At 44.8% G+C, this 24,808-nt stretch overlaps 2 protein-coding genes across 3 annotated transcripts in view; both read right to left on the bottom strand.

The window, feature by feature from the left end:
• LOC144818510 (prostaglandin reductase 1-like) overlaps nucleotides 1-24,808 on the bottom strand; it is a 413,003-nt gene that overhangs the window by 44,553 nt on the left and 343,642 nt on the right. For both annotated transcript variants that reach the window (XM_078675996.1, XM_078675997.1), the window contains one exon: nucleotides 1,382-1,487. In XM_078675996.1, the coding sequence (XP_078532122.1) occupies nucleotides 1,382-1,487 (106 nt within the window). The remainder of the gene's footprint in view (nucleotides 1-1,381; nucleotides 1,488-24,808) is intronic.
• The window catches only part of LOC144818511 (prostaglandin reductase 1-like), a 1,303,604-nt gene that overhangs the window by 935,194 nt on the left and 343,602 nt on the right, over nucleotides 1-24,808 (bottom strand). The window lies entirely within an intron of this gene.

Genomic DNA, 24,808 nt, shown 5'->3' with positions numbered 1-24,808 from the left:
GCTCACAAATGTATATTTCCAAATAAGAAACATTTTTCACTTGGAGCAGCCCTACCCAATACACACAACCAAGACAATTTTTTTTGGTGGAGGGGGAGAGGTTCCTCCCCTTTCTTACATAAAAACCGATTTACTTACCTGTAAAAGTTTTCTAAATGCCCACAGGCCTGCAAGACTTAGGGCCTGATTATGATGTGGTTAGAAAAGCATTCCCACCTAGGGCGTGATTGCAATGTGGTTAGGAAGGCCTCCTAATGGCATTTGCTCCATCCGAATCGGATCAGAAATGTGTCTTCCCAACTGAGGGCCCGATTACGATGCAGTTAGGAACATAGGCTCCCTTTAAAGTCAATGGGGGCCCAACCAAATCCTATCTGGAAGTCTCCGGATGCATTGTACTCAGTCGGTTGGACTCTCCCGAGTTGAGTGGGTCGGAAACCATTTCCAAACCAATTCAGTTGGGAAGATTTCTGAACCACCTTGTAATCGGGCCCTATGAGTGTTCACCGACATTTGCTGTATCAATCCCCGCCCATAAATGTCCACAACTCATCCCTGTAATTTTTTTTAACTTATGCTGGTATAATTCTATGCATGAGCAAATCGATCGTAATCGCAAATTCATTTTTTGTTACTAACAAAATTGAAATGTCCCTCGAAACTGCTGTTATCTGCGTCACACAAGGGTGCAAATGTTTTGTTAATCAGCATGACGATTGCAGCTGAAAAAATTAGGCTGAATTTACTTTTGATTTTCTAATTTATCTTGTACTAACATTCTATTCATTAGGAACACTAGTTCTCGTCAATTTATAAAATATACACTATGCTCTAAACAACAACAATCTTTCCCGTACAACTATACATTTACTTGAGAAGCATGAACAACTCACCATATAATAACTTTTTTAAATAGTGTTTCTTACTGCAAAGCTGCCATTGGAAGCACCATATATAGGAGATGTTCCCATTATCAACCACAGAAGTGTGGAAATTTCACGTGGACATTCTGGGATTAACATTTATGACCTGTAGATCACCACATTTCATGCAGTGAGCTTCCATACCATTGTGCCTTCCTACATCTGTAAAGGTATTTCACATTTCAATAACCTATCAAAACCAATCCCCACCCTACACCCAGCTGCCATCTCAGTGGTTTTTTTCTAAACTTTGAGCATTTTTTGAAATATTCAATAGCCTGAAGGTAGCACACTGTCCCCACCCAAGGATTACATATCCCCCCCTAAGGTAACATTTTAAAGGTGAGAACTCCTCACAACCTAACACCAATATTTTAAAAATTATGCTACCAAAAACTCCAAAAGTAATAAATAAAATCATACCTTCTACCCAAAACTTTGTAGGGTGTGCACAATACCTTTTTGAGGTGATGCGTCATTGTATAGAGATATTGCTCCGCATACAGCAATCCTCCCATATTTCTTCATTTGAAGCAAAGCAATGCTTGAGAATTCTCCTCCCACCTAAATGGAGGGTCAGAAAAATACTAGACTGATAAGCCAAAAAATAAACATTTACTGATTATTACATTAGATTAACGCGAACTCCTGCTACATTCTTTACTTGAAATTTTAGTTTGAGTTTAGTGCATCTAGTCAACTTTACAAAGAAATAAAAAAATACAGGTAAATCTTGCATTATAAACTAGGGTTGCAAATTAGTAGGACTGCTGGCAAAGGTGGCTTGCTCATTATGGTGCTCAGGCATTGGTGTGCCACTTTTTCCACTTGTCAGTCTGAAGCTCGTAAGCTGTGCACAAGCCAGTTTTCTCTACTGTTGCATGCTAATTTTATGTTTGTCTTTGACACTGTACAGAGCTCCGCTGCCATACATACATACATACAAACATACCTACATACATACATAGTTTCAGATATCCCAGTTTTGAAGTAAATTCGGATTTCTTTTTACTCTTGATGACACTGTTTCTTGATCATGAAGGAGACAATGCCTTTTGCAACTTTCATTTCATATACATTTTTTAAGGCTCATTCTGCATGGTGTGTAGTGCAATAGTTCAAAGAGTATGAGAAAAGGGCAAAGGGATTCTGTTCTCCAGGGTGTATCAATTGTTAATTTGTTTTTGAAACTTAAACCTTCTAGTTACATGCACTAAGATAGTACGTGATGAAAAAGGCATTACTATTCAGCATTTTGTTGCTCATTCAGTCCATAGAGATTTCCCTACACCTTAACCCCCAAAAATTTTAAATATGCACCTAGCCTCCTGAAATCCACCAACACCACCATCTGAAAATAACCCTTCCCCATAAAATCGAAATATGAAAGCAAATACCTGGCCTCCTGCCATTATCACCCTTTGGCCATACTGAAATTTAAATACCTGGCCTACTGTCACCCACCACTGCAGGTCTGCAGGCCCATGCTGGGTGTAGGTAGTTGGTGAGAGCACATTACCACTTGCATTCTCAATATTTGTGTGGGTCTGTGGGGATCCATAAGAGACAACCACTAGCCATTCAGCTGCTGAACTCTGGTCTTTGGAGACACAGGTGAAGAGGCTGAACAAAAGGTAAGCAAGTGGTTGCCCTTGAGACGTCACAACACTATGGAACCAGTTTAGTTACTGTTAGACAGGACATCCTTGGTGTGGTATTCCCCCAAACTTTTTACCTTCACCCCTCCAGTTTGGCGGAATTTGACTTTGTTGGCTTTAGGTCTCCATACACTTTACTACTGCTGACCAGTGCTAAAGCGCTTGTGCTTTCTCCTTCAAACATAGTAAAGTTGGAGTACACCTAACTGGCACATTTATTTACTTGTTATTCCCAAGTAAATGGTACTACATGTACCCAGGGCCTCTTAAATTAGATGAAATTGTGTGCCTTCTGCACTCATTGTGCCACCCACTAAAGTAGCACTTTAAAACATGTCTCAGCCTGCCACTGTAGCCTGTAGGGCAGTTTTAAACTGTAATTTCAACCCAGCAAAATAAACCTTTTGCCTGGCCTAATTCTTACTTTTTAATGCTTATATGTCACACCTAAGGTAGGTCCTAAAGGTTCATAGGGCAGGGTGCATAGTATTTAAAAAGTAGGACATGTGTACCTATGTTTTACATGTCCTCCTGGCAGCGAAAAAAATCCTAAAGTTGTGTTTTTTACTGTTGTAAAGCATATCTCTCACATTGACTAGCACTGAGCTACCTTATAAGGTGCTAACTTTTGATTGGGTGCCGATAAAGATATTCTGTTTACACTGAAACTGTTATACAGTTCCTACTAATCTAGTAAGACTATCTATTTAGAAAAACAAAACGTTAGAATACAGAGACTGAGTTTTCTAATCAGCAAATGTTGTTCTGTTTGGCTAGCTCGCAGTACTGCATCTAAACTCCTAAACATGCAGAGATATAGATGTTGTCTGTAAACAGAACCCGACTCTCAGATTCCCAAGGAAATCATGGTAACAGATCTCACCCTTTTATTGTCACTCTTGCATACCCAAAGTCCTAATAAAGAAAATATATAATATTGCATTTGCAACTGTTTATTGAAAAGCTCTAATCTTTGTAAGTAAAACATGAACTATGATTGTAAGAAAGATAAGACACATTATTGTAATAAGCATTATTAGAATAGTTAAAAACAAACAATTCAACCATGGTAATTGTTCATAATGTTGCTAAAGTTACTCCTGTTTATTACTAGCATCTATGCTAAAGAGAGCATATCGGGAGTATCCATCTGCTAGGCTCGGTGCATCAACAAATGCACTTCTGACTTAATATGGAGCTATCTTCCTTCTTAAGATGAAGTTTGGGGAGAGCAGTACTGCATCTTACAGCCACGTTCCGTGATGACTACGGCGGAAGTTCACCTCTCACCAACTTCAGCATCGATGTGATTTAAATAACAAAATAACAAGCTTATCATACTGAGCCAAAAGTGCCGAACAGTGTCTTAATTAGACTAAAGAAGAACAGTTGTCTCTTTACAAGCACAGAAAATAAAACAATTCCTCATGTTCTAAATTTGTGAGATCCTAGAACTGAATGTGCAGACTACAGGGCGATTACATCCATCAAACATAAATGTGGCAAGGGTCATTCTCACAATAGGAAAACGTGTGTAAACCACCATAGAAAATAAGGCTAAGTCAAACAAACAACTAAAATAGAGAATAATTGCAAACTGCATAACTAAATGAATTGTAATTTAAATTCACCTCTAACGGTGAAGTCAGATTTTAAGTTTCCTTTCTGAAAATGCTACTTTTAGAAAGTTCATGAAAAGATGGCCAGATGTCCCACTGACTACTGGACTCAATTGCGCACTACTTCAATAGATTTACTTTGTGTTTCATAAACAATACTCCTTAATCAAAAAATACTCTTAAACTTTCTTCAGCTATTTAATCATTATAGCATAAGTCATTCTAAAGGCAATTTAATCCGAACAGCATAAAATGTTCTTCTCGGCCTTTAACAATTCTACTGATAAAATAACAATTTGTTTACATATTATGCTTTTATGCAGAAAAATTCACAAGCAAAAAAACCCAATGCATTTCGGGACTTAACTAGTCCCTTCTTCAGGGGTGTGGCTTTAAAACAAAAAATCATAATAATAATCAGTGTACATTGGCGTTTCTAAGTCATTATAAATGCAGCTTGTGATCCTGAAACCTGTATTATTTGGCAGACTATCACAGTGATGTGCTCAAACATATAGAAAAGTCACAAACAACCCTATGTGATAATAAGAAATGAAGCCATGAGCCTACAAAGCAAACTACCCTCTTTTTAAAAAAATATTCATAACCAGTGTCGCAACTCAATAACACAAATGCAAGCCAGAGAACAAAGTACTCACAATTGTGAAAAATCTGTTAATAAATTCAGCCTAAAATAGCTCTGAAAGGTCTCTTGACACTGTAATAAAGAGAATATAAACATTGCTGGGTATAAATACCTGGTGACTTTTTGATCCGCTATGTACGTTGAGTGTTCTCACTTCTTTGATAAGACTATACATTTCAGACGCTTGTTCCGAGGTGTAAGCCCGAGTTGTAGCTCTATTATCAGTGATTGTAGCTATTGATTCAAATAACATGATTGAAGTGGGTGCACTGCCCAATATACAGGTTATGAGTCAGAATAAATGAATATGTGTGGGTTATGCACACCTTACTTTCAAGTTAGACCAAATTTAAAAAACAACAAGATTCTGCTTAGTGTGCTGCAACCCACACATATTCACTTTTAGAAAGTTGCCATTTTCTTCTCCCAAATATCTGTGCCTTCTACGAGTGTACTAGGTCAAGTGACTGTGAATAGCTCTGCTGCTGGGGTTTGTGTATTACTTCCAGACAGTGACACAATGGGGGTTTAGGTTATGAAATGATGGGCCATCCAGACAGGATAACTGGAAAGCGGCTATACCCAAACCCACTTCCACTATAGAGGACTTTGCCTCCTGCACACACCAAAGAACTTGACATCAGGCATGCCCTGCCTTTTGTCAACCCCAGATTGTTTGGAGTCTTGACATAGGAAGGGGAAGATATTTCCAGAACCAAATGTGGGGGAAGGACAGGGAGTACCCCACATAAAGGCTAGCATCGGGTAAAAATACTGGACCTCCAGAGTCACTCATCAGTACACTCCTCGACCTGTATAAGTTACATAGGAAGGACAGCCCTTCTGACAGAGGACTGCCCTGCTGCTTGAAGGACTGCCTTGCTATCTGAGAAGGAAGATTGGACTAGCTTGCCTTCATACCAAGCAACCCAAAGTGACTTCAAGAATAAGTTGGCTGACCTCCTGTGTGAGCTACAAGGACACATCAAGTGTAAGAGGCCTCCCGCAATTAGCCAGCTGACCTGCTACAACTAGACCTACCTGGAACTGGACCTCCCAGAGCCCTGATGCTGGCCTCTGCTGGAGTGAGTTCCTGATCCCCAAGAGGTGCCTCCCCAGTTCTCCGAGCCTTGGTTGGCATTTGAGGTTACTCCTCCTAAAAAACAGGTGAAAAGCCTGAAGTTTGGGATGCTCGCAACTGTGAATGGGCCAACTTGTGCCAAGGCTGCGACCAGTGAGGATCGCCATGTGAATCTGAGGTAAAACCTGCTCTTTGCACTAACAACAGTCTCGACGACCACCAATGCACGATCTTCTCTTTGCGTACAGTGCTTGCAGTCCATGAAGAAAACCAACGCAAAGCTTAAGCAATGACCGTCCACCATGGCCGACCTGCAGTTCATGCTACAGCGATGACCATCTATGATACTCAACCTGCTCTTTGTTGCCGGACTTGGAAGGTAACTTTTCCATGAGACTAACCCGGTCACTGCATCCGACTCACGCTCCATTGCAGTTGACCTGAAATTGGTACTTTTCCCAAGTCTAGCGTGCCCAGATGACCATGAGCGGCTCCTTGCGCTTCTCACCAACAACTTTAAATTTAAATATGTCCTTTTCAACCGATTAGATTTTTTGTTCTGGTACCATTTTATTGGTTTCAGTACATTAGCACACATGCATTTACAATGCATGCCTTTACCATGCATCAACTACTATGTATGCCATTACCACACATTGCCTTTACCACACAAACCTTTACCATACATATACTTTTACCAAGCATGCGTGTACAATTTAAGGCAATTGAAACCCCTACTTATCATATAATTATATTCCATTGGCCACCAATATCAATATACACCCTGCAGATAAGAGAGCAGGGATTTAGTTTTCCTCAGCAGGAACTTGTACATTGAGAAGGCCATACCATACGCCAACTCAACAACAGAAGATTCTACATTTCCATCAGTAAGGAGTCATATGCCAATGGCGTCACTGACATCTGGAGCAAACTCAGGGACTGTAAGGACAGGGGAATATTTGAGTGGGAGGAAAACTGTTTCTTAATAAAAGATTACCCCAAATTACTGTTACTTTATTTTATCCCTAAGGTCTACAAGAATGACCTCAAGCCCAAGGGGAGATCCATTGTGTCCTCCAGGGGTAGCATCCTGGAGAACGTATCCAAATACAGGGACTATTTTCTGAGGGAATTTGCCACAGGCAGGCCTCCTCTCCTACGTGAGAGAAACCAAAGACTTTCTGGGTCAACTAGAAGACAATTACTGGGATGATGATTACATTTTGACACTTGATAGCAATTCATTATATCCCATTATAGACCATGAAGAGGGCATCCAGGTCAGTAAACATTTTCTGTGGGCTAAATCATTGAGAAACTTACTCATACCAACATGATCCTGGAGATGATAAGACACTGCCTCTCCAATAACATTTTATTCTTCAGCGGTTGCTCATATAAACAAATCCTTGGGACTGCGATTGGAACATGTTTTGCTCCCAGTTTTGCCAACCTCTTACTTGGGCGGTAGGAAGAAGGCATTTTCAATAAACCTGATGGTTTCCCTGAATTTGAAGTGGTTGTCATAAGGTTGAGCTACATCAACGACCTGTTCATCATATGGAACGGTACAGAGTAGGAAGCCATACAGTTCGTTGACAAGCTCAATAACAATATCCACAATCTCATTCTTTCTAACACCATGAGTACGACCTCAGTAGAATATCTGGATGAGAAGATAGAGATTGCGGACAAACCAAACTGTTCCACAAATCCATTGCAGGTAATAGGCTCCTACATGCCCCCAGCACCCACCCAGAAACCCTCAAGTGGAGTATTCCCTATGGAGAGCTGCTGAGGGCAAAGCGTAACTGCAACACTGAAGAATCTTTCTTTGCTGAACAAGCCACCATGATTAACAAATACAGAGAAAAAGCCTACCCTCAGTGGGTTCTCCGTACAGTCATTGACAAAGCCAAAATTGTCAACATAGAAGAAACCCTTTTCAACAATATCCCTGTTACTGAATCTGACAGCCAGATTGAACCCAAAGTCATCAGGACATTCAATAGCAACTCAAGGGATATACACAAAATCTTGACTAAAAACTAGGGCACATTGAAAGCGATCTGATCGTAAGGCATACTATATATACAGAATAGACCCAGGGTCACATAAAGGAAGAGACGCAGCCTTAGAGATATGCTGGCCCATAGTGACATTAGGATCAAGAACCAGATCAGTGAGCGTAATCTCAATGGTTTCTTTCCATGTGGTCCCTGGAAGACCTGCAGAAAAATCACCGCTGCACAAAGACTATATGACTACAAAGCCATGACAAACTAGGACGATTCTACAGTTTCTCACCTGTAGTTCCCCCATGTGGAATACATACTTGAGTGCTCTTGTTGCCTTACATATGTAGGCAGCACCACGTAGATGGTTAGGAAGAAAGTTCTGGAACATATAGGAGCCATCAACAACAAGGACCCCAATTACCCTGTTGCAAGGTATTTCCAAGAGGTACACTATTCAGACAGCCCACTTCTCACTTTCTTTGTAATTTAACAAATTATCCACAACTTCTGGGGCGGGGATAGAACACTCAGTTCGAGAAAAAGAGAATCCAAGTACATCCTTGATCTTGAAACTAAGAGCCCTAGTGGGCCCAATATTAATTAAAGACTCAGGGTACATCTCCATGAAGAGTAATATGCCTGGTCAGATGCCTCTTCCTTCTCCTTTTCTAGTGTCAGCAACTCTGCTAAAAGGGATGATGCCATGCTAGCTTTGGTTTCTTCCACACAATGCACATTTGTCTTTTTTCTCTCCTGAGCCTACATCTCTGCCCTTACCATCTCATTAGATATCTACCAGGGTTCTAGCACGGGCAATTGGTTTCTGTCCATTTTGGCAGTTTTTAAGCATTGTGTCCTACCCTTTTCTTTGCCAACACTAGTTGGGTGACACACGCCTCACAGATAAGGATATTAGCACTTTTTCATTAATTTTTTCATAATTTATTTCATAGTTTCTGTGCACATGTGTTCTCGGCTGATTTTCTCACAATGTTCCTTTTTTGGACATTTCAGTGGACAGTCCTGCTTGTGCATAGGTTATTTGCGCCAAGTGATTGATTCGCCCACATGGGTGTGATTGGATTTGTCAACATTCTGTGTGAGTCCCATCATATTTTTTTTTTTAACAACTCTTTTTATTGACAGATCGCACAAAAAAGGCAGCTCTCCGTACCCCGGAGGGACTGCAAACAAGCATTTCTTATCATAAGCAGTGATCTATACAACATCTTAGAACAGAACCCCTGAGCCCCCGCCCAACTATTCCACCCCTTCCGCCAACACCCCTCCCCCACCCGGATCCCCCCCTGCCCCCTGGCACAATGTCATTTCGGTCCTGCAAAGAAAAGAAGAAGATTAAATACAGAAAGCAATGTATACTATGTCACCCCCAAAACCCCATCACTACAGCCCCTCGGTGTCTCTCGACAGTGCTGGCGGTTCTAGCCAATATACCTCTGTAGTCCGCCCATCGTTTCCATATTTTGTAATGTTTCTTAGGGCAGCCCCTGGCTTCAAAAACTGGCCGCTCCAACCCCATATAAAAATCAAGGCCCTTTTTCCACACCACAACCTTAGGAGCCTGGGGGTCCTTCCAGGCCTGAGCCACATCTCGCTTCGCAAACCGCAAGACCCAGCTGGAGCACATGTCTCTTATATAAATTGCCACCTACTCCTTCGAAGACGTGGAGAAGCCCCAGTTTGGGAGTACGAGGAAGGTCCCAGCCCAGCACCTCTGCTAAGCAGTCCCACACCCCGGTCCAAAATCTAGCCAAATTATCACAACTCCACACCGTATGCAGGAAAGTGCCCACCTCACGACCACATCGCAAGCATTCAGGGGATTCAATCAGTCCAGCCCGCCACAATCTCTCCCTGGTGTAGTAAGCCCTACGTAGGTACTTAAACTGGATAAAGCGCAGGCGCATGGCAATAGCCGCTCCTCTTGGGGCCTCGAGGGCTTCTCGCCAATCTTCTTCCTCTAGCCCCCCACATCCATTTCCCTGGAATCCCGCAGATTCTGCAATGAGGAGGAACAATGTGCGACCAGTGTTTGGTAGATGCGGGATATTTTCTTTTCCTCCAGGTCTCCCATGAACACTTTTGCCTCTATCGGGCTAAACTCGGGCAAGGAGTCCAGTCTCTCCAGGGTAGGTGTAATGGCATGACGGAATTGTAAATATCTAAAAAAACTGCGTCCAGGGCATGTGAAACTCCTCGCTGAGCTCTTCAAAGGATTTAAGTGATGTGCCTTTCAGAACGTGTCCCAGAGTGGAGATTCCTATTGAATCTCAGCCCCGAAAGCCCCCCAGAGACGCCAGTGCTGGCAGTCGACCATTTTGCCAGAGCGAGGTCTCCTCCGTCAGTCTACCCCACCATCCCATGCGATGCAACGCCTGCCTCCAAATCTGGAAGACCACTTGGGTAACCTTGGGCAGCCCTTTCCTCAGCCGTGCTGAGTATAAGATGGTGTGTAGCGTATCAGGTTCCATGAGGTATCTCTCCAGGGCATACGCCGGGTCCCCCCTATCCCCATACCACCATTCATTCAGAATGAGGAGGTGGGACGCCTGGTAATAAGATGGAATATCTGATGTTGCCAGCCCTCTGCAGTATGTGGACAAAAAGCAGGTGCGTAAGGCCACTCTCACAGCCCCCCCCTGCCCACAGAAACTGTCCCAGAGCCGAGTTTACTTGCCGAAACCATTGCGGCGAGATCGAATAAGGGTGATTCTGCAACTGGTACAGTAGGCGTGGAAGGGCAACCATCTTAAAGATAGCCGACCTGCCGTAGATATTAAGGGGCATGCGAGACCAAGATTTCATATCTGTCCGAACCCGGTCCCAGACCGGCACTATGTTGCGCTCCCAAGAAATAGCGGGTGAAACCGTTAAAAATACACCCAAATACTTGAGGCCCCCGGAGGCTACCTGCAGAGGCGAGGTTCACGAGCCCAGCCCTTCAGAATCCCCCAGCACCCACAGAGTGGATTTACGCGGGTTCAGGTAAAATCCTGACACTGCGCCGAATACTCTCATGATCTGCAGGACTCGAGGCCCCGACCTATTCAGATCTGTAAGGAAGAACAGGACGTCATCCGCATACAATGCAATTTTGTCTGATGGACCAGCCTCCCATTCAAAGCCCCGTAATTGTGCATCTACTCTGACACACGCGGCCAGCGGCTCCATAGCCAGAGCAAACAGATACGGCGAGAGGGGGCATCCCTGTCGAGTGCCCCGCCATATGGAGAAAGCCACCGACGTGGCCCCGGCCACCCTCACCGAGGCCGTCAATTCAGTATATAATAGCTTCAAGTAGGACATAAAGTGTGGCCCAATGTTAAGGTGTGAGAGGAGTGCAAAGAGGTAGACCCAGCTCAGGGAGTCAAAGGCCCTGTCAATGTCCGCCAAGAACAGTGCCGCCTGGGCCCCGGTGCCCCCAATCGCCTCTACCGCTACATGCGCGCGTCTGATGTTGTGTCTTGTTGCCCTATGCGGCATGAACCCGTCTTGATCCGTGTGAATCAGGTCCGTTATAAGGGGGAGGAGCCGGTTCGCGAGTGGCTTGGCCAGTATCTTGGCTTCGATATTTAGAAGGGAAATCAGGCGATACGACTCATGTCTGTCTGGGGGTCGTCTGGGCTTGCAAAACACTACAATCTCTGCATGTCTCCAATCTGCCGGCAGGAGTCCGTGCTCTCTCGCCGCCTCTAAGGCATTCTTATAGTGGAACCCTAATTGGAGATGGTATTTCTTGAAGAACTCGCTCGGAAACCCATTAGGCCCAGGGGCCTTGCCAGTATTAAGTTCCCCTAGGGCCGTACCCAGTTCCTCGGCCTACAATGGAAGCTCAAGACGCTCTCGCACGTCCTCTGGGAGTGCGTGTGATGGGAGGTGTGCAATAAATGTATCTATATCCGGCACAGATAGACACTCCTGTGGGGCATACTGGGCCGCATAGTACCGAGCGAAGCTGTCTGCCAGCTTCTTTGGGGACGAGATCGAGGCCCCAGCTTCATCTCTAAGTCCCGGCAGCACCTGCGCCCGGAACGTGTTTTGGCAGAGTCTATGCAGCATTGTGCTTGATTTGTCACCCCATTGATAGATTCTACTCCGTGTCGCCAACCATATTTGCCGGGCCTCGTCGAGCAGCAGGGATGGATAGGACTGTTGGGTCAAGAGTAACTGCCCCACCTCCCTACTTTCTCAGGCCACCCCACATCTAGTCTCCAGCAACTGCACCATTGCTGCGGCCTTCACCAACTCTTCCTTGCACTTCCTACAAGCCGCAAACACCAGGCAATGTCCACTCCACGGAGTGTGGGCTTTAGGGCTTCCCAGAGCATTGCTACATCCGTCACTGAGCCTAGGTTATCCTCCCAGTAATGAGCTATGGCCTCCCCCATATGGTTCTGGTAATCCTCCTGCTGTAAGTTCCACGCTGATAGGCGCCATCGAAATGGTTGTCTCACCCTGTCTAGAATAATATCCACCGTGACTGGATAGTGGTCAGATAGCCTCGCGGTAGGATAGACGCCGAGTCAACTCTCCCTATCGCTGCAGTGGGCACAAAGATGTAGTCAAGTCTAGAGAATGATTTAAGGACCGCCGAAACATATGTATACTCCCGACTATGTGTGTGCAGATATAGCCATGCGTCCACCCATCCCATTCCCTGCACCATATTTCTCAGTTTAGTGGGCGTGTCTGCAATTTGTCCACCCCCGGGCCTACATCGATCTACTCGACAATGCATAACATCATTCCAATCGCCCACAATCACAGCCAGTCCGGAATCTCTGCCCACACTGTAAACAGCTTCTCCACTAGTGACCACTGTAAAGGGGGCGGGCGTACACACTTCCGATCACCAGGGCTTCCGCACCAATCATCCCCCTAATAAACACATATCGGCCCTGCGGGTCAATCCACTGTGTCGAGTGGACATAGGACAGTCTATGATGGACCAAGATGGCCACCCCTCGAGACCCCCTCACAAACCCAGCATGGTAAACTTGGTCATAGCCGTATCTCTTCAGGCTAAGCGTTTTGTTGCCCAACAGATGCGTCTCCTGTAACAAGAGAATGTCCGCTCTCTCCCTTTTCCCCAACCTCAAGACTGCGCCTCTCTTAATTTTATCCAGCATCCCCCGTACATTCCAGATCAACACTCGTATAGAGGCATTAGTAGCCTGCAGCCCGAGACTCTCAACCGCCATCCAATCGCAAGCACATCACTGGGCTTAACAACGGGCATAGTGGACATTTACACAGCAAGAATGAAGTTCTCAATGGCACAGTGCCGAGCAACCCCTTCCCCCCCCAACTCCCAGCCCGCCCCCTTCCATTCCCTCTAACTCCAGGTCCCATGCCACCCCCCCAACTCCCCCTCAACTCCCTAGCCTCCCCCCATACCTCAGCAACGTTGAAGTATCTGTCCCGGCATAGGTTATCGCCGACCCCTAACGGGAGGCCGGAGACCATCTACCCCAATGGATCCCTATGAACTGCCCATCCAATCCCCAACCTGCCCACCCTTAAGGAATGACCTCCTCTGAACTCGGGAAGTGCGTCCGCCCTCCATTCTGTCCCCCCCTCACACATCCCATATCAGCAAGCCCATAGCCGTCTAATCAAGTCCAGTGACGAGTCTCGAAGTCTTCGTCAGTCCTCAGCCTGGAATCTCATGACTTCCCACGCCTCTCAAATGTATCTGTGCGCCCAAATGTTATCAGTACAAATCGAGGCTTCAATGATCCGACATATGAGTGTCAGGTGCATCAACTGTTTCCACTACATCCTCCTTGGAGGGAGATTGTTTCTTAGGTCGGGATCTCCAGTTGCTCCTGCTTCGTGATCGTCGGGGGGTCCGCAGCGGCGCCGCCACGGAGGATGAATCAGAGTCTCGACCTGGCGGAGTGTGCACCCTGATTCGGACTGTTTCATCGATCCAAGTGAACACCTCCTCTGGAGTGGTAAAGAAGAGGGTACGGGACTGAAATTCCACAATTACCAGGCGGGCCGGGTAAAGCAATGCGTAAGGGATCTTAAGGTCTCGCAAGCGTGCCTTGGCCTCTGTAAAGGATTGCCGTTGTTGCTGCACCAGCCTAGTGTAGTCCGGGAATATCAGGATTGTCTGATTGTCGAACATAAGGGGCTCCTTTGCTCGCACTTGTCGCAGGATAGTGTCCCGGTCGTGGTAATTTAGCAGCTTGGCTATCACCGGTCGGGGGCGAGCGCCAACAGGTGGCTTCTTGATAAGCGCTCTATGTGCTCGTTCAATTACAAAGCAGCGTGAGAGGGAGTCCGGCGGGAGCCATCCCTCCAGCCACTGAGTCAGGAATGTCTCCATGTTGCCCTTCTCGCAGCCCTCCGGAAAACCAACAAATCTCAGGTTGTTCCGCCGAGCCCGTCCTTCCACGTCCTCCACCCTGAGTGCTAGGCCCCTCTGAATCCCCTCCATGCTAGCCACCTTCTTCTTCAAGATCACCACATCATCCTCCACTCCCGATATCCTGGTCTCAGCTTCTGTTATACGGGCCACGGCATTCCGCAGGTCCTGGCGTAGTAGGGTAACGTCCGCCCTAACCGCCCCAATCTTCGCATACAGCATATCCCTAGATTGCATAATTGCTGCCATGAGAGCTCCATTGTCCGGCCCGGCGGCTGCTGGCTACCCGAGGCCCCCGCACCCCCACTTGGGCCTGTGAACTTGTCTATGGTCCCCTGTTTCGAGGCTCCTCCACCACTCCCGCCTCTGGTCATGTTTGATCGCGGCTGGGGTCCCTACTCCGGGTCCTGCTGTGCGTGTCCCCAGGTTCTTGTTACAGCACTACAGGGGGGGGGCCACCTCCCCAAAGCTTCACTCAGTCTCCAAGGCCCAGTGGGCCTGCCAGCTGCACCGCCAATGCTGCACTCAGCGTCTCACCATCCCGCTTTATAGCTCTAGTCCTCAGCTGCGATCGCCCACGGTGCCACTCCGGTCTCCTCCCAGCGTTGTCCACAGGTGCAGCTCCAACTCGGGGCCCGCCCCGGGGACCGTCCAACGGTCCTGTCCACCCACAACAGTCCGCGGTCCGGGCCCACACTTCACCGCCCCTCGTGGCCCCGGACCCGGGCCCTCTCCACCTGAGCCCTTCCGCAGTCCACCTGGAAATCCCCAGCGCAGGCCCACGTCCCCCGCAGGTCCCCCGACGGGCAGATTCCTCCGTCACGCACAGGGCCAATGGTGAGCAGGGCAGATAACCGCCCGGGTCCCGGAGCGTGCTGCACCTCAATAGTCCGTCCTCACGGCGCAGGGCCCCAGTCCATGCACCTCATTCAATGTAGGCCCACAGCCACTCCGACCCTCCACACTACGCCCCCGCGGCCTGAGCTAGCCGCCGAGAAATCCAGCGGCGGCCCCGACAAGCCGCCGCACCACCAGGGCCCGCAGAGCACTCCCGGGGGAACACACCTCCTCACCTCCACCCCACAGGGGCAGGCATCGTCAAGGAATGTCGCCGCAGAGACCGGCGAGCGGATCACCGCAACTCCAGTCCCCGGCTCTAACTCGTCGCGTAGGCCTCCCTGTGACGCGTGTCCCCAGGGCCGTCAGATGGCCACGGCCCCTGCCTCCAATACACGCACAGTGGGGTCGAGGGCCCCAGTATAGCCACCGGGGCGCCGCGCGGGACCACCCGGCTCCAGCACTGCCCGCCCTTCCGGTCCAGTGCTCTCCGGCAGCCGCCGCCGGGCCTCACGAAACTCGAGGTCCCGGCTGCGCGGCGCGATGTAGGCCTCTCCGCTTCGGAACTCGTGTACCGGCCTTCCAAGCACTGCGGTGCCCCAAAATCACCTGCCAGGCTCGCCGCTTATTTCCGCTGCCAGATCGCCCCACTAGGTTAGTGCTGGGTTGGAGAGGGACAGGATTAATCCGCGGATCAATTATCGGCGGGACGTAGCTCGTCTAGTCTGCGTCCGCCATGCTGGCTTCCTTGGCCACGCCTCCCCATCATGTTTTAAGCCCACAAGGACACTGTGTTGGTATATGCATAATGTTTTGACCATCAAGAGGCCATCACATTTCTAGCCCACTGGGGCATCATTTTTGTCAGCATGTTGTTTTGATCATCACTAGGCTCCCCACAGGGTAGCTAGCAGCAGAGCAGGACACACTCTAGTTTTTTCCCAGGAAATCCCTGCTTGTTTACACTTCTTAAGCATTTTAGCACTGAGGGCCCCTGCCTATTATCATTGTCTGCCCACCATGGGGCACACCAAGATTTTTGTTGTTGATATCATGCATTTATTATCTGTGTTCTTGTACCCTTCTGTACATTTCATGTAATTCTCTGCAACCTCTGTGGGTACAGTAGAGTAGTAATCTCTTTACGAGAGACTGACACTTCACCAGTCGAACATGACTGCTGCACGTTTTGGCGATGATATGATGGCACTTTCTCAACCTCCCCGGGTGTGGCAGGGCAGTTGGTACATGAGGCACTTGCCTTGACTATCCACATTCAACCCACCGGGGACACAATGCCTGCCAACTTGGGACATATGCACATAGTGTTTTGGAAAGAATAACATTGTTTTCCACAGGTTCTGTATATGTCACCCACATTGGGTGGTAATATTTATGATTAATTTTCACTATCTATGGAGTGCAGTTGCACAAGCCTTTTTCTGTAATTACACATGTACTATAATTTCTTGATACCATTGTATGCAATCTGCAGAATTCTCACTGTCAGTATATCTTGTTGTATGTGTCAGTCCATCAGGGCCGCTGCATTTCCTGACATATTTTCACACAACGCCCTTTGTTTATGTTTTGTAATGAGTGTATTTCATTTGCAGCCCTTCTGGGTGTATACCTTGTGATCAAGACAGCATGATGGTTGAAAACCTTATGAGAATTATGAATAAAGGAACTTTACTGACACCATGACTGTATAATGAGCATGGGGCTACAGTTTGCGATTTTGCTTATGATTTGCATCATCATTATGCACCACCCCTCAAGGGACCTGGGTCCCCGAAGGAGCCTTCTTATTATATATATCTATATTTATATACCCACTGGAGGGTTTTATTTGGACTCAATTACTAAACCACAAATTCCTGCATGCTTCAGGAACACATCAACGAGGATGTCCACCAGGGGGCCACAATTATTCAAAATGCAATTGTTCCTCGTGGTTTGTAATTGGTCCCTGCTGCCAAGGCTTACCTGTAAAAAAGTTCAGGGATGAATGAAATGCGTTGAACTGCCTGTAGCTGTTCATTAAATATTTAAATTGCCAGTGTTGCGAGTGCAGCTTTTGTCTTTCCGAAGGGGGAGAAGTTGTGTGAATATATATATATATATCTACGGGGATATAGATACACACATATGGAAATATATTTATAGTTGTGTGTGTGTGAACCGCAAAACCCCCTGTTTTGTACCTTACCACCCAATTTCCTTAGTCCACTTAAACCCTAAAAATGCCTTGAACTGCAATTATCCTTACCCACATCTAAAAGCCCTAAAATCTCCCTTTTCACCCAATTCCCTTACCTACAACTAAACCCTAAAATCTACCTTACCACCCTATTACTTTACCCATCCATAAACCCTGAATCAGCCTTACCACTCAATTCCCCTACCCACTCCTAAACCCTAAAATCTAGCTTAACACCCAACTCCCTTACCCACCCCTAAACAAAAACAAAAACATACCACCTTATTCCCTTAGCCACCCCTAAAGCCCGTAAATCCCTTTACTACCCAATTCCCATAGCTACCCCTAAAACATAAAAACACCCTTACTACCCAATTCCCTTACCTACCCCTAAACCATAAAAAGACATATATATAAGTATATGTGTGTGTGTGTGTGTGTACACATATATATATATATATTCACTGAAAAAAACCATAGGTTTTACGGACGTTATAGTTAGGAATTAGCATTTAAAAAACCTTAGAAATTCACAGAAAAAAAACATAGGTTTCAGGGACGTTATAGTTAGTTGGACATTTGACTCATATAAAACCAGAGAAATTCACCAGTTATAGTTAGTTGAGCTAACTATAACTCGCACCCCCGCAATGCATTGCTGATGACGACACATATTACATCACTCATGACATGGTCAGTGACATCACTGATGACATCACGGATGACATCTCAAATGACATCACTGATGACATCATCCACTGAATGTGTGTTTCTGTAAAGTTTAAATACTTTTCATATATATCTATGCCAAGGTGTATTGAAGAATGAGTGGATTTACAAGTGCCTGAATGGATTCATTAGTAGGTGTATGACTGACTGTATAAGTGAGTGATTAAACGTGTATTACTGAATGCATGGGTTAGTGACTAAACTGTGTGAACGTCTGTACTAGTCTCTCAGTTGTGTTTAAACGGCTGCATGGGTTGGTGAGTAGCTACATGAGTGTCTATATAGGTTATTGATTTGTTGTCTGAGTATCTGTATGGGTACCTGAGTGTCTGTGTGGGTGGGTGGGTGGGGGTGTGTGTGACTCTGCATAGATGTCTGAGTGGTTGATTCCCTAGTTGCATGGATTCAAAAGTGCATCTGTAAAGGGCTGCATGGGTGACTTAGTGTGGGTATGGGTGTGTTGGTGAATGAATGAAGGCAGTATATGTCAGTGTTGAAGTATATAAATGAGTATACATGAGACTAAGCTATTTGAAGAGTGGGTGTATAAATCACTGTCTGCTTGTATCAGTGATTGTATAAGACACTAAGTATGTAGCATCTGCATAAATAAATGATGTGGTGTGTGAATAAATAACTCACTTGGTGTATGTAATTGTATACATGAGTAAATGAGTATGTAATTCATTATTTCCATGACTGACTAGGTGTGTGACTAACTCTGTGGATGACTGGTAGAGTGTGGCTGTATGTTGAGGTGTATCAGTACATATTGTAGTGTAGTTCCTATTATCCCAATAGGCTCTGCGCATTGGAATAATACCTTCAATAGTATAGGCCTAGACCAGACGTTAACTAGGTCTACTACTGTCGATATTAGACTTAAAGTTTTGGGTTTGCCAGCTAGCTCAGAGTTCACTAGAAACTTTCTCGAATAGGCAAGGAGGAGTTGAACCTCCCTGGATAGACAAGAAGGGATTTAGTTTCTGACAACCATAGAACATGACAACTTTGCTCTCCCCTAATCAAGAGTGTATCTCGAGAGTCGTGTGAACAAAAGGCAATTTATTTTACTCAGTCAGTACGTGCATTCTTAGTCTCATCAGATTGTAGAGAAAAGGAAGAGACGGGCGTGTTCAATAAAAGATGTTATTTATTGATCAGTCTCTTTTCTCATACAAGAGAAATGGATCGATATTATTGCAATACTTATAGTTAAGTAAAGTGCATACATTAAAAGCAGAAGTATAAAATAATACTGTAAAAACATTGATAAGGTTTCTAAGCCAAATGAAGGTTTAAAATGAATAAAATATATTACATACACATATACATTTGACTAATCGTACTCAACTGGTGTTTCTAGCTACGCCTACCCCGTGTACCTGACCTAAGCCTAATACGTGGGCGGGAATAGAAAGTTACAGTTTAAGTTAAGTTTGTTTTTGCCAAGTGACTGACTAAAGAATTCTCTGCGAGGGGTTATTCAGTTCTGTACCTGAAATCTTAGGATGAATGAGGGATGGTATCTCTCGTCTCTGGTCTCGATATTCCAGGCTGCCTGCGAGGGCTACCCGGAAGCGCCGGAGCTGGATTTCTCGGCAGGAGAAATAGGCAGCTGCTCGTTCTCAGCGCGTCAGGAAGGCGGGGCTGCGCCAGCGGGGTCTGCTCTGCTCTGGGCTTCGGCAAGTCTGGCTGCTCCGTCCTCGTCACCACCGCGTGTCTTTGCATAGGGCAATATCGGTAATATTTATACCTTTAAGGTGCCGAGATTGACGTAAGGATGGACATAGATACGTCAATAAGGATGTCATACGACCAGGTCGTTAGCACATTCTTTTGCTGAAGTTCTCGGTGAAATCAAAACAATGGCCGCAGGGTTTTTCCCAGGTTGTCATAGGTTTGATTTGTTTTGAGAACTCCGTATGCCTTATCAGGGGCTGGAGGAATATCGCTTGTCTAATTAGACGGCAAGCGGTATGACCTAATCAGATAACACGTTCCTGTGCCGTAGTGTGGCTTTATCAGATAACGGTTCCTGCATCATGGGGGTTTTCTGCCTCATGGGATGGCTGCTAGTTAACTTGTTAGTTTGCTAACCAGAATAGGGTCAGGAATAGGGGGGTCGATACAGAACCTATAGGAATACATCACACCCACTCCACGCTAACTATGGACATATTTACTAATCTATGCATAGTAAAACATACTATAGAGTATTGTGTATACCTTACCACCCCAAAATACATAAATGCATTTTGAAATTATCAAATATACGGAAAAAATGCAGTCATATGTATAGTATGCACTCAAGCTGTAGAATAATGCTAAAGTAATCACGCATTTGTATACATTATTGCTATTTAGTATATGAAAATTTACACATGAAACGGCTCTTAATACAGAAAAAAAGTTCGAGACCATTTCCTCACAGAATAAAATATTTATGAACATACCAGCGGGCAGCTAATGTCTATAAGCTATCTAAAATTAGAAATTTTAGTTCTCTAAGAATAGTTCTTACTTTAAGCAGAAGATAGTGTCCCGAAAAATCTGCAAAAATATTTTGGGGCTGCTGAAAAAATTGCTGTCCGTGAACTGGAGGGAAAATTGTTCATAGTATTTTGCTTTTCTAGTTGAAGGCCAAATTCAGGGAACGCCGTGTACGAGTTTGCTCAAAAGTCTCTATTTCTGCTCTGGTGAGAACATCATATCATTTAGACTCTCGAAAAAAGTTGTCAACAGCTTCCTGGGAGAGTTCCACTAACTCGGAAATAGGTGTAACCATGCATTCATGCGCATGATTGTCTCCATTGACATTCTGATTTGAATTGCTGACAGAAGGTCGTACCTGATCGATGCTGCTTTCATCTTGAACTTCACTACCCCTTAATCGTAGTGGTGAAGCTTCCACGAATGCCGTCATCAGGATTGGTAGCCTTTGAGGGCAGCACAAAGCATGAGCCTTTGTTGGACTCAACAATGTTTCTGCATCCATTGGCGTATCCGATTGTAGCGTCAGACAGGTGTCTAACACGCATTCTTCTCCGCATAGCAGGCACCTTAATACAGGTAAAACGCATCGTTGCCACATCGGTCGAAATGATAGAAACCAAGTCATGTTCAGGTCTCTAAGCCGGGATAGTCCCAGGATTTTTGATATCCCGTCCCGGTATCCAATGGCTAGGATTGTTTCTTCCCTTGTCGCAGGTGTTTTGTCTGTGACATGGTTTGCCATAACGAAATATAAGGACTAGGAATAGGATTCCTGCAATCAGTCCTAAAATGAGGGGAAGACCGCCAAAAATCGAATCGACGAAATCTGGAAAAATACCCAGTATGGCTTTGAATGGTGTTAATGCCATCGAAAATACTGTCTTAAATACCTTTGAGACTCCACTGGTATCAGAAATATTTAAGATTTCATTCAGGATTTCTGCGAAATGTATGGGGGAATTAGTTGATAACAATGAATGTATCTCTGCAGTCGTCCTTGCGACTTGGAGATCATATGTTTCTTTTGATGACGTGAGCCTTGTCGGCGTCTGAAGAAGCACTGTTTTCATTCTGCTTAAAGTATCTATTCGAATAGAAGTAATTTTCAAGTTGGGCCATGCCCTTGCCTCCCTGTCTGGAAAGGAGCTGGGGAACAATGAGTGTCCACAGCACTTGACCTTCGCAGTCGTAGTTACGAGATAAGGAGTCCCGGGCATAAGACTACAACATCTGCGGTCTACAATTAGAATGTAACTCCCATTATAGAGTCTTTGAAAGAATGGTTCTATCTCTGTTGCAGGTGCGCCTTGCTGGTGACATGAAAGGTTATTTGAGTTCCCTTCACAGGCTCCATGCAAACTAATTCCGTTACACAGAAGTGTACCGCTCAGTGACATCGCACAATTATTGCCACTAAGAAACACTTTCTGTCCTTTATTACTGACACATGCATGTGAATAGGTCAAGTTCCATGTTGTTTTAATGTACCCTTTTCCTAATTTTTCATACATGCCAGCCTGTATATATTTTTGGCAGTATTGAAACCTGAAGGTTGATATAGGAATATTAATTATCCCATGTATTATCCATTCACTGACAGGTCGTTCTGACATTGTCACTGGTAATCTCTCAAGTTTCTCAATGCTCAGGATTGTATAATCAGCCCCCTTCTGTGCCATACTGATTTGTCTATCAGTAAGGTTAAAGATATAGAATAGTGACGTTGTATTGATTAGACGCCAAGGCACATAGCCTGAACGCAGATTTTGTAACGTCCAGCCAAGCTGTACAATAGAACGCAATTGAGACTGACCGTGTTGTAACAACAGTAAGTCTTGCGATAATAAGTCGATTGCTGAAGACACAATGCTGTCCAAAGAAAAAATTCTGGAGGACAGAGTCATGAACCCATTGTCCACTACAGAAAGTGATTTTTCCAAATTAATACGGTCAATTTCCCGTATCCTTTCTGCTGTCTCAATTTGAGTAACCTTCCAGGCCTCATTGTATGCTGCATATACAGAGGCTGCTATGAAACGCTTTTGACGCTGTTTGCGTGGTCCCATAGTGAAATCACGCAAGCCAGCACCATCAGTAAGTAAAGTTAGGTGTTGCTTAATTTCTGCCAGTGTGGAAGTTTGTAGCCATTGAAGGCATAATTTGCCCACACTGTAGGTGGTTATTATTCCTGGGTGTTGTCTTTGAGGATATCTAGGGTCTGGCCTGGTCATTTTGAACCCCTGTGTTTTGTTCAGGAATCTGTCTTGACAGTTATTAGTATCTGTGGGCCAGATCAACCACTGTTTCCAATCTGGATGTGTTCTGTTTTGGTTTAATACATAATTTACGTCTATCTCTTCATCTGTAGAGCTATTGCTGTTCATTGTTGGTTTTGGAATAGACGGTTTATTTAAGTCTTTGATTTTGGCTAAGCCTAGACAGGTAGTTTGTTGAACAGTGTCATTTAAAAATATAATTTGTTCTGGGATCATGCAGGCTCTAAACAAAGATTCTATACCCTGTACTTGCCATTCCTTTGTGCCCCAAACACTTTTCAATTCAACATTTTTGTCCCAATAATCAAAACCAAAAGTATTCATTTGTTCAAAGAATGAGTCTGAATATATCAATTTTGTGTTTGTTATCATGGACTTCGTCCCTGTCTTGTTTGACAATTTAAAATAAAATGTTTCAGCATTACTTATGTTAAAACCTGAAAAATATGAATATTTGTCGTAAACGGTTCTTGAGCTTCCTTTTGGAGGGGTTGCACAATGTTCCCATTGATTATAATTTAAAACATTTCTAGGTTGTGCAGATCTATGTAAAAAATGGTTACCATAGTGGTTGTAGCAATACATACTATCATAATTTGTAGAACCCTGCAAATAATCATGTTTGGTAAATTTAGCAGACATTACTAAGTCAGACATCATATTATTAATGCTTTCGAAGTCCCAATCATCAGCAAATGAGCTTGGTTTTACAAAGTCACTCAATGAGATCTTAATTTGGTGTGGGTATTTCAGGATTTCAACCGGACCATAGATTTCGTAGTCAGTGTTGTCCCATGCTACCCCACCCGGTATAGGATTGGCTGTGAAGTTGACTGAAGAAAGTTCTCTTTTCTCGACGTGTGAAGATGTGTGTGGTTTGAGGATCAAGTTGATTTTCTGACTTGCTGTGTCCATTTTAGCATATTTTCCCTCAATGAAGCGTCCCAAAGTTAGTACCATGATGAGCCAAAGTATGAGGATAAATGCACCAAAACCCACCCAAAATTCGATCCATGGAGAAATTAGATATGTTTCTTTCAGTTGTTTCAAAAGTTCTTTAGCTTTATCTTTAAAGGTTTTTGATGATGGCTGTGTCTTTGATTCACTGAAGCCTTCAGAGGAATCATCGAAGTTTATGAAGTAGCCGGATGCAGTTCTGTCAATCGTTCCAATTGCTTCAGGATTAATGTTCCTTGCATTATCATTTGGTACTTCATTATAGATTGGTGTGTCTCTGCTAAATGTTTTTATTTGGGTTTTCAGAGGTCTAAGTTCCATTGCATTGTTGCATAGTCCTTGTTGTTCTTCTGTAGGCGTTTCAAATGTGATTAGCCTCTTTGTTAGGACCTCTGTACTGGTAGCAAACCTTGGTGTTCTGCTACTTATGGGGAGTCCACTTGGCCTACTATTTGTTATCGGCCACATGATTGTGGTTTTACCAGGTCGAGGGATACAACTCGGTTCTCCTTTTTACCAGCAAGTGGCGGTAGTACAACTGATCTTGTCCCGTTGACAGACAAGACAGGAACTGTTTTTCTGTAAGAAGGCCCAAATTCCTTCTTTACCGCAATCTTTTCTCTGACTAGATCCCCGACTTTTGGAATCCAGACAGGTCTTGCTGGGACAGGTGGTGGTTCTTCAGTGGTTGTTGGCTGCTGTTTCAACTTTATGTTGCTCAGGTCTTTTCTTGTTTCGTTTAAGTCCTGTAAAATAGCCAAACGGTCTTTGATATCAAAGCTTTTTTCCTTCACCACTGAAGTTTGACTGTCAAGGTCAGAGATTAACATCCTAGTTCCAAATAATAATTCGTACGGACTGAATCCCTTCAGAGAATTTCTTGGCAAGTTATTTAGACTACGTTGGACACTTATTAGATGTTTGACCCACCCAGCTCCCGAACCTAATACCTTTGCCGTTATAGATTG

The sequence above is a fragment of the Lissotriton helveticus genome, chromosome 2_1 (genome assembly GCF_964261635.1).
Source record: "Lissotriton helveticus chromosome 2_1, aLisHel1.1, whole genome shotgun sequence".
Taxonomy (NCBI): Eukaryota; Metazoa; Chordata; class Amphibia; order Caudata; family Salamandridae; genus Lissotriton; species Lissotriton helveticus.
The sequence above is the reverse complement of the archived record's forward strand: the minus strand, read 5'-3'. Positions and strand labels throughout refer to the sequence as shown.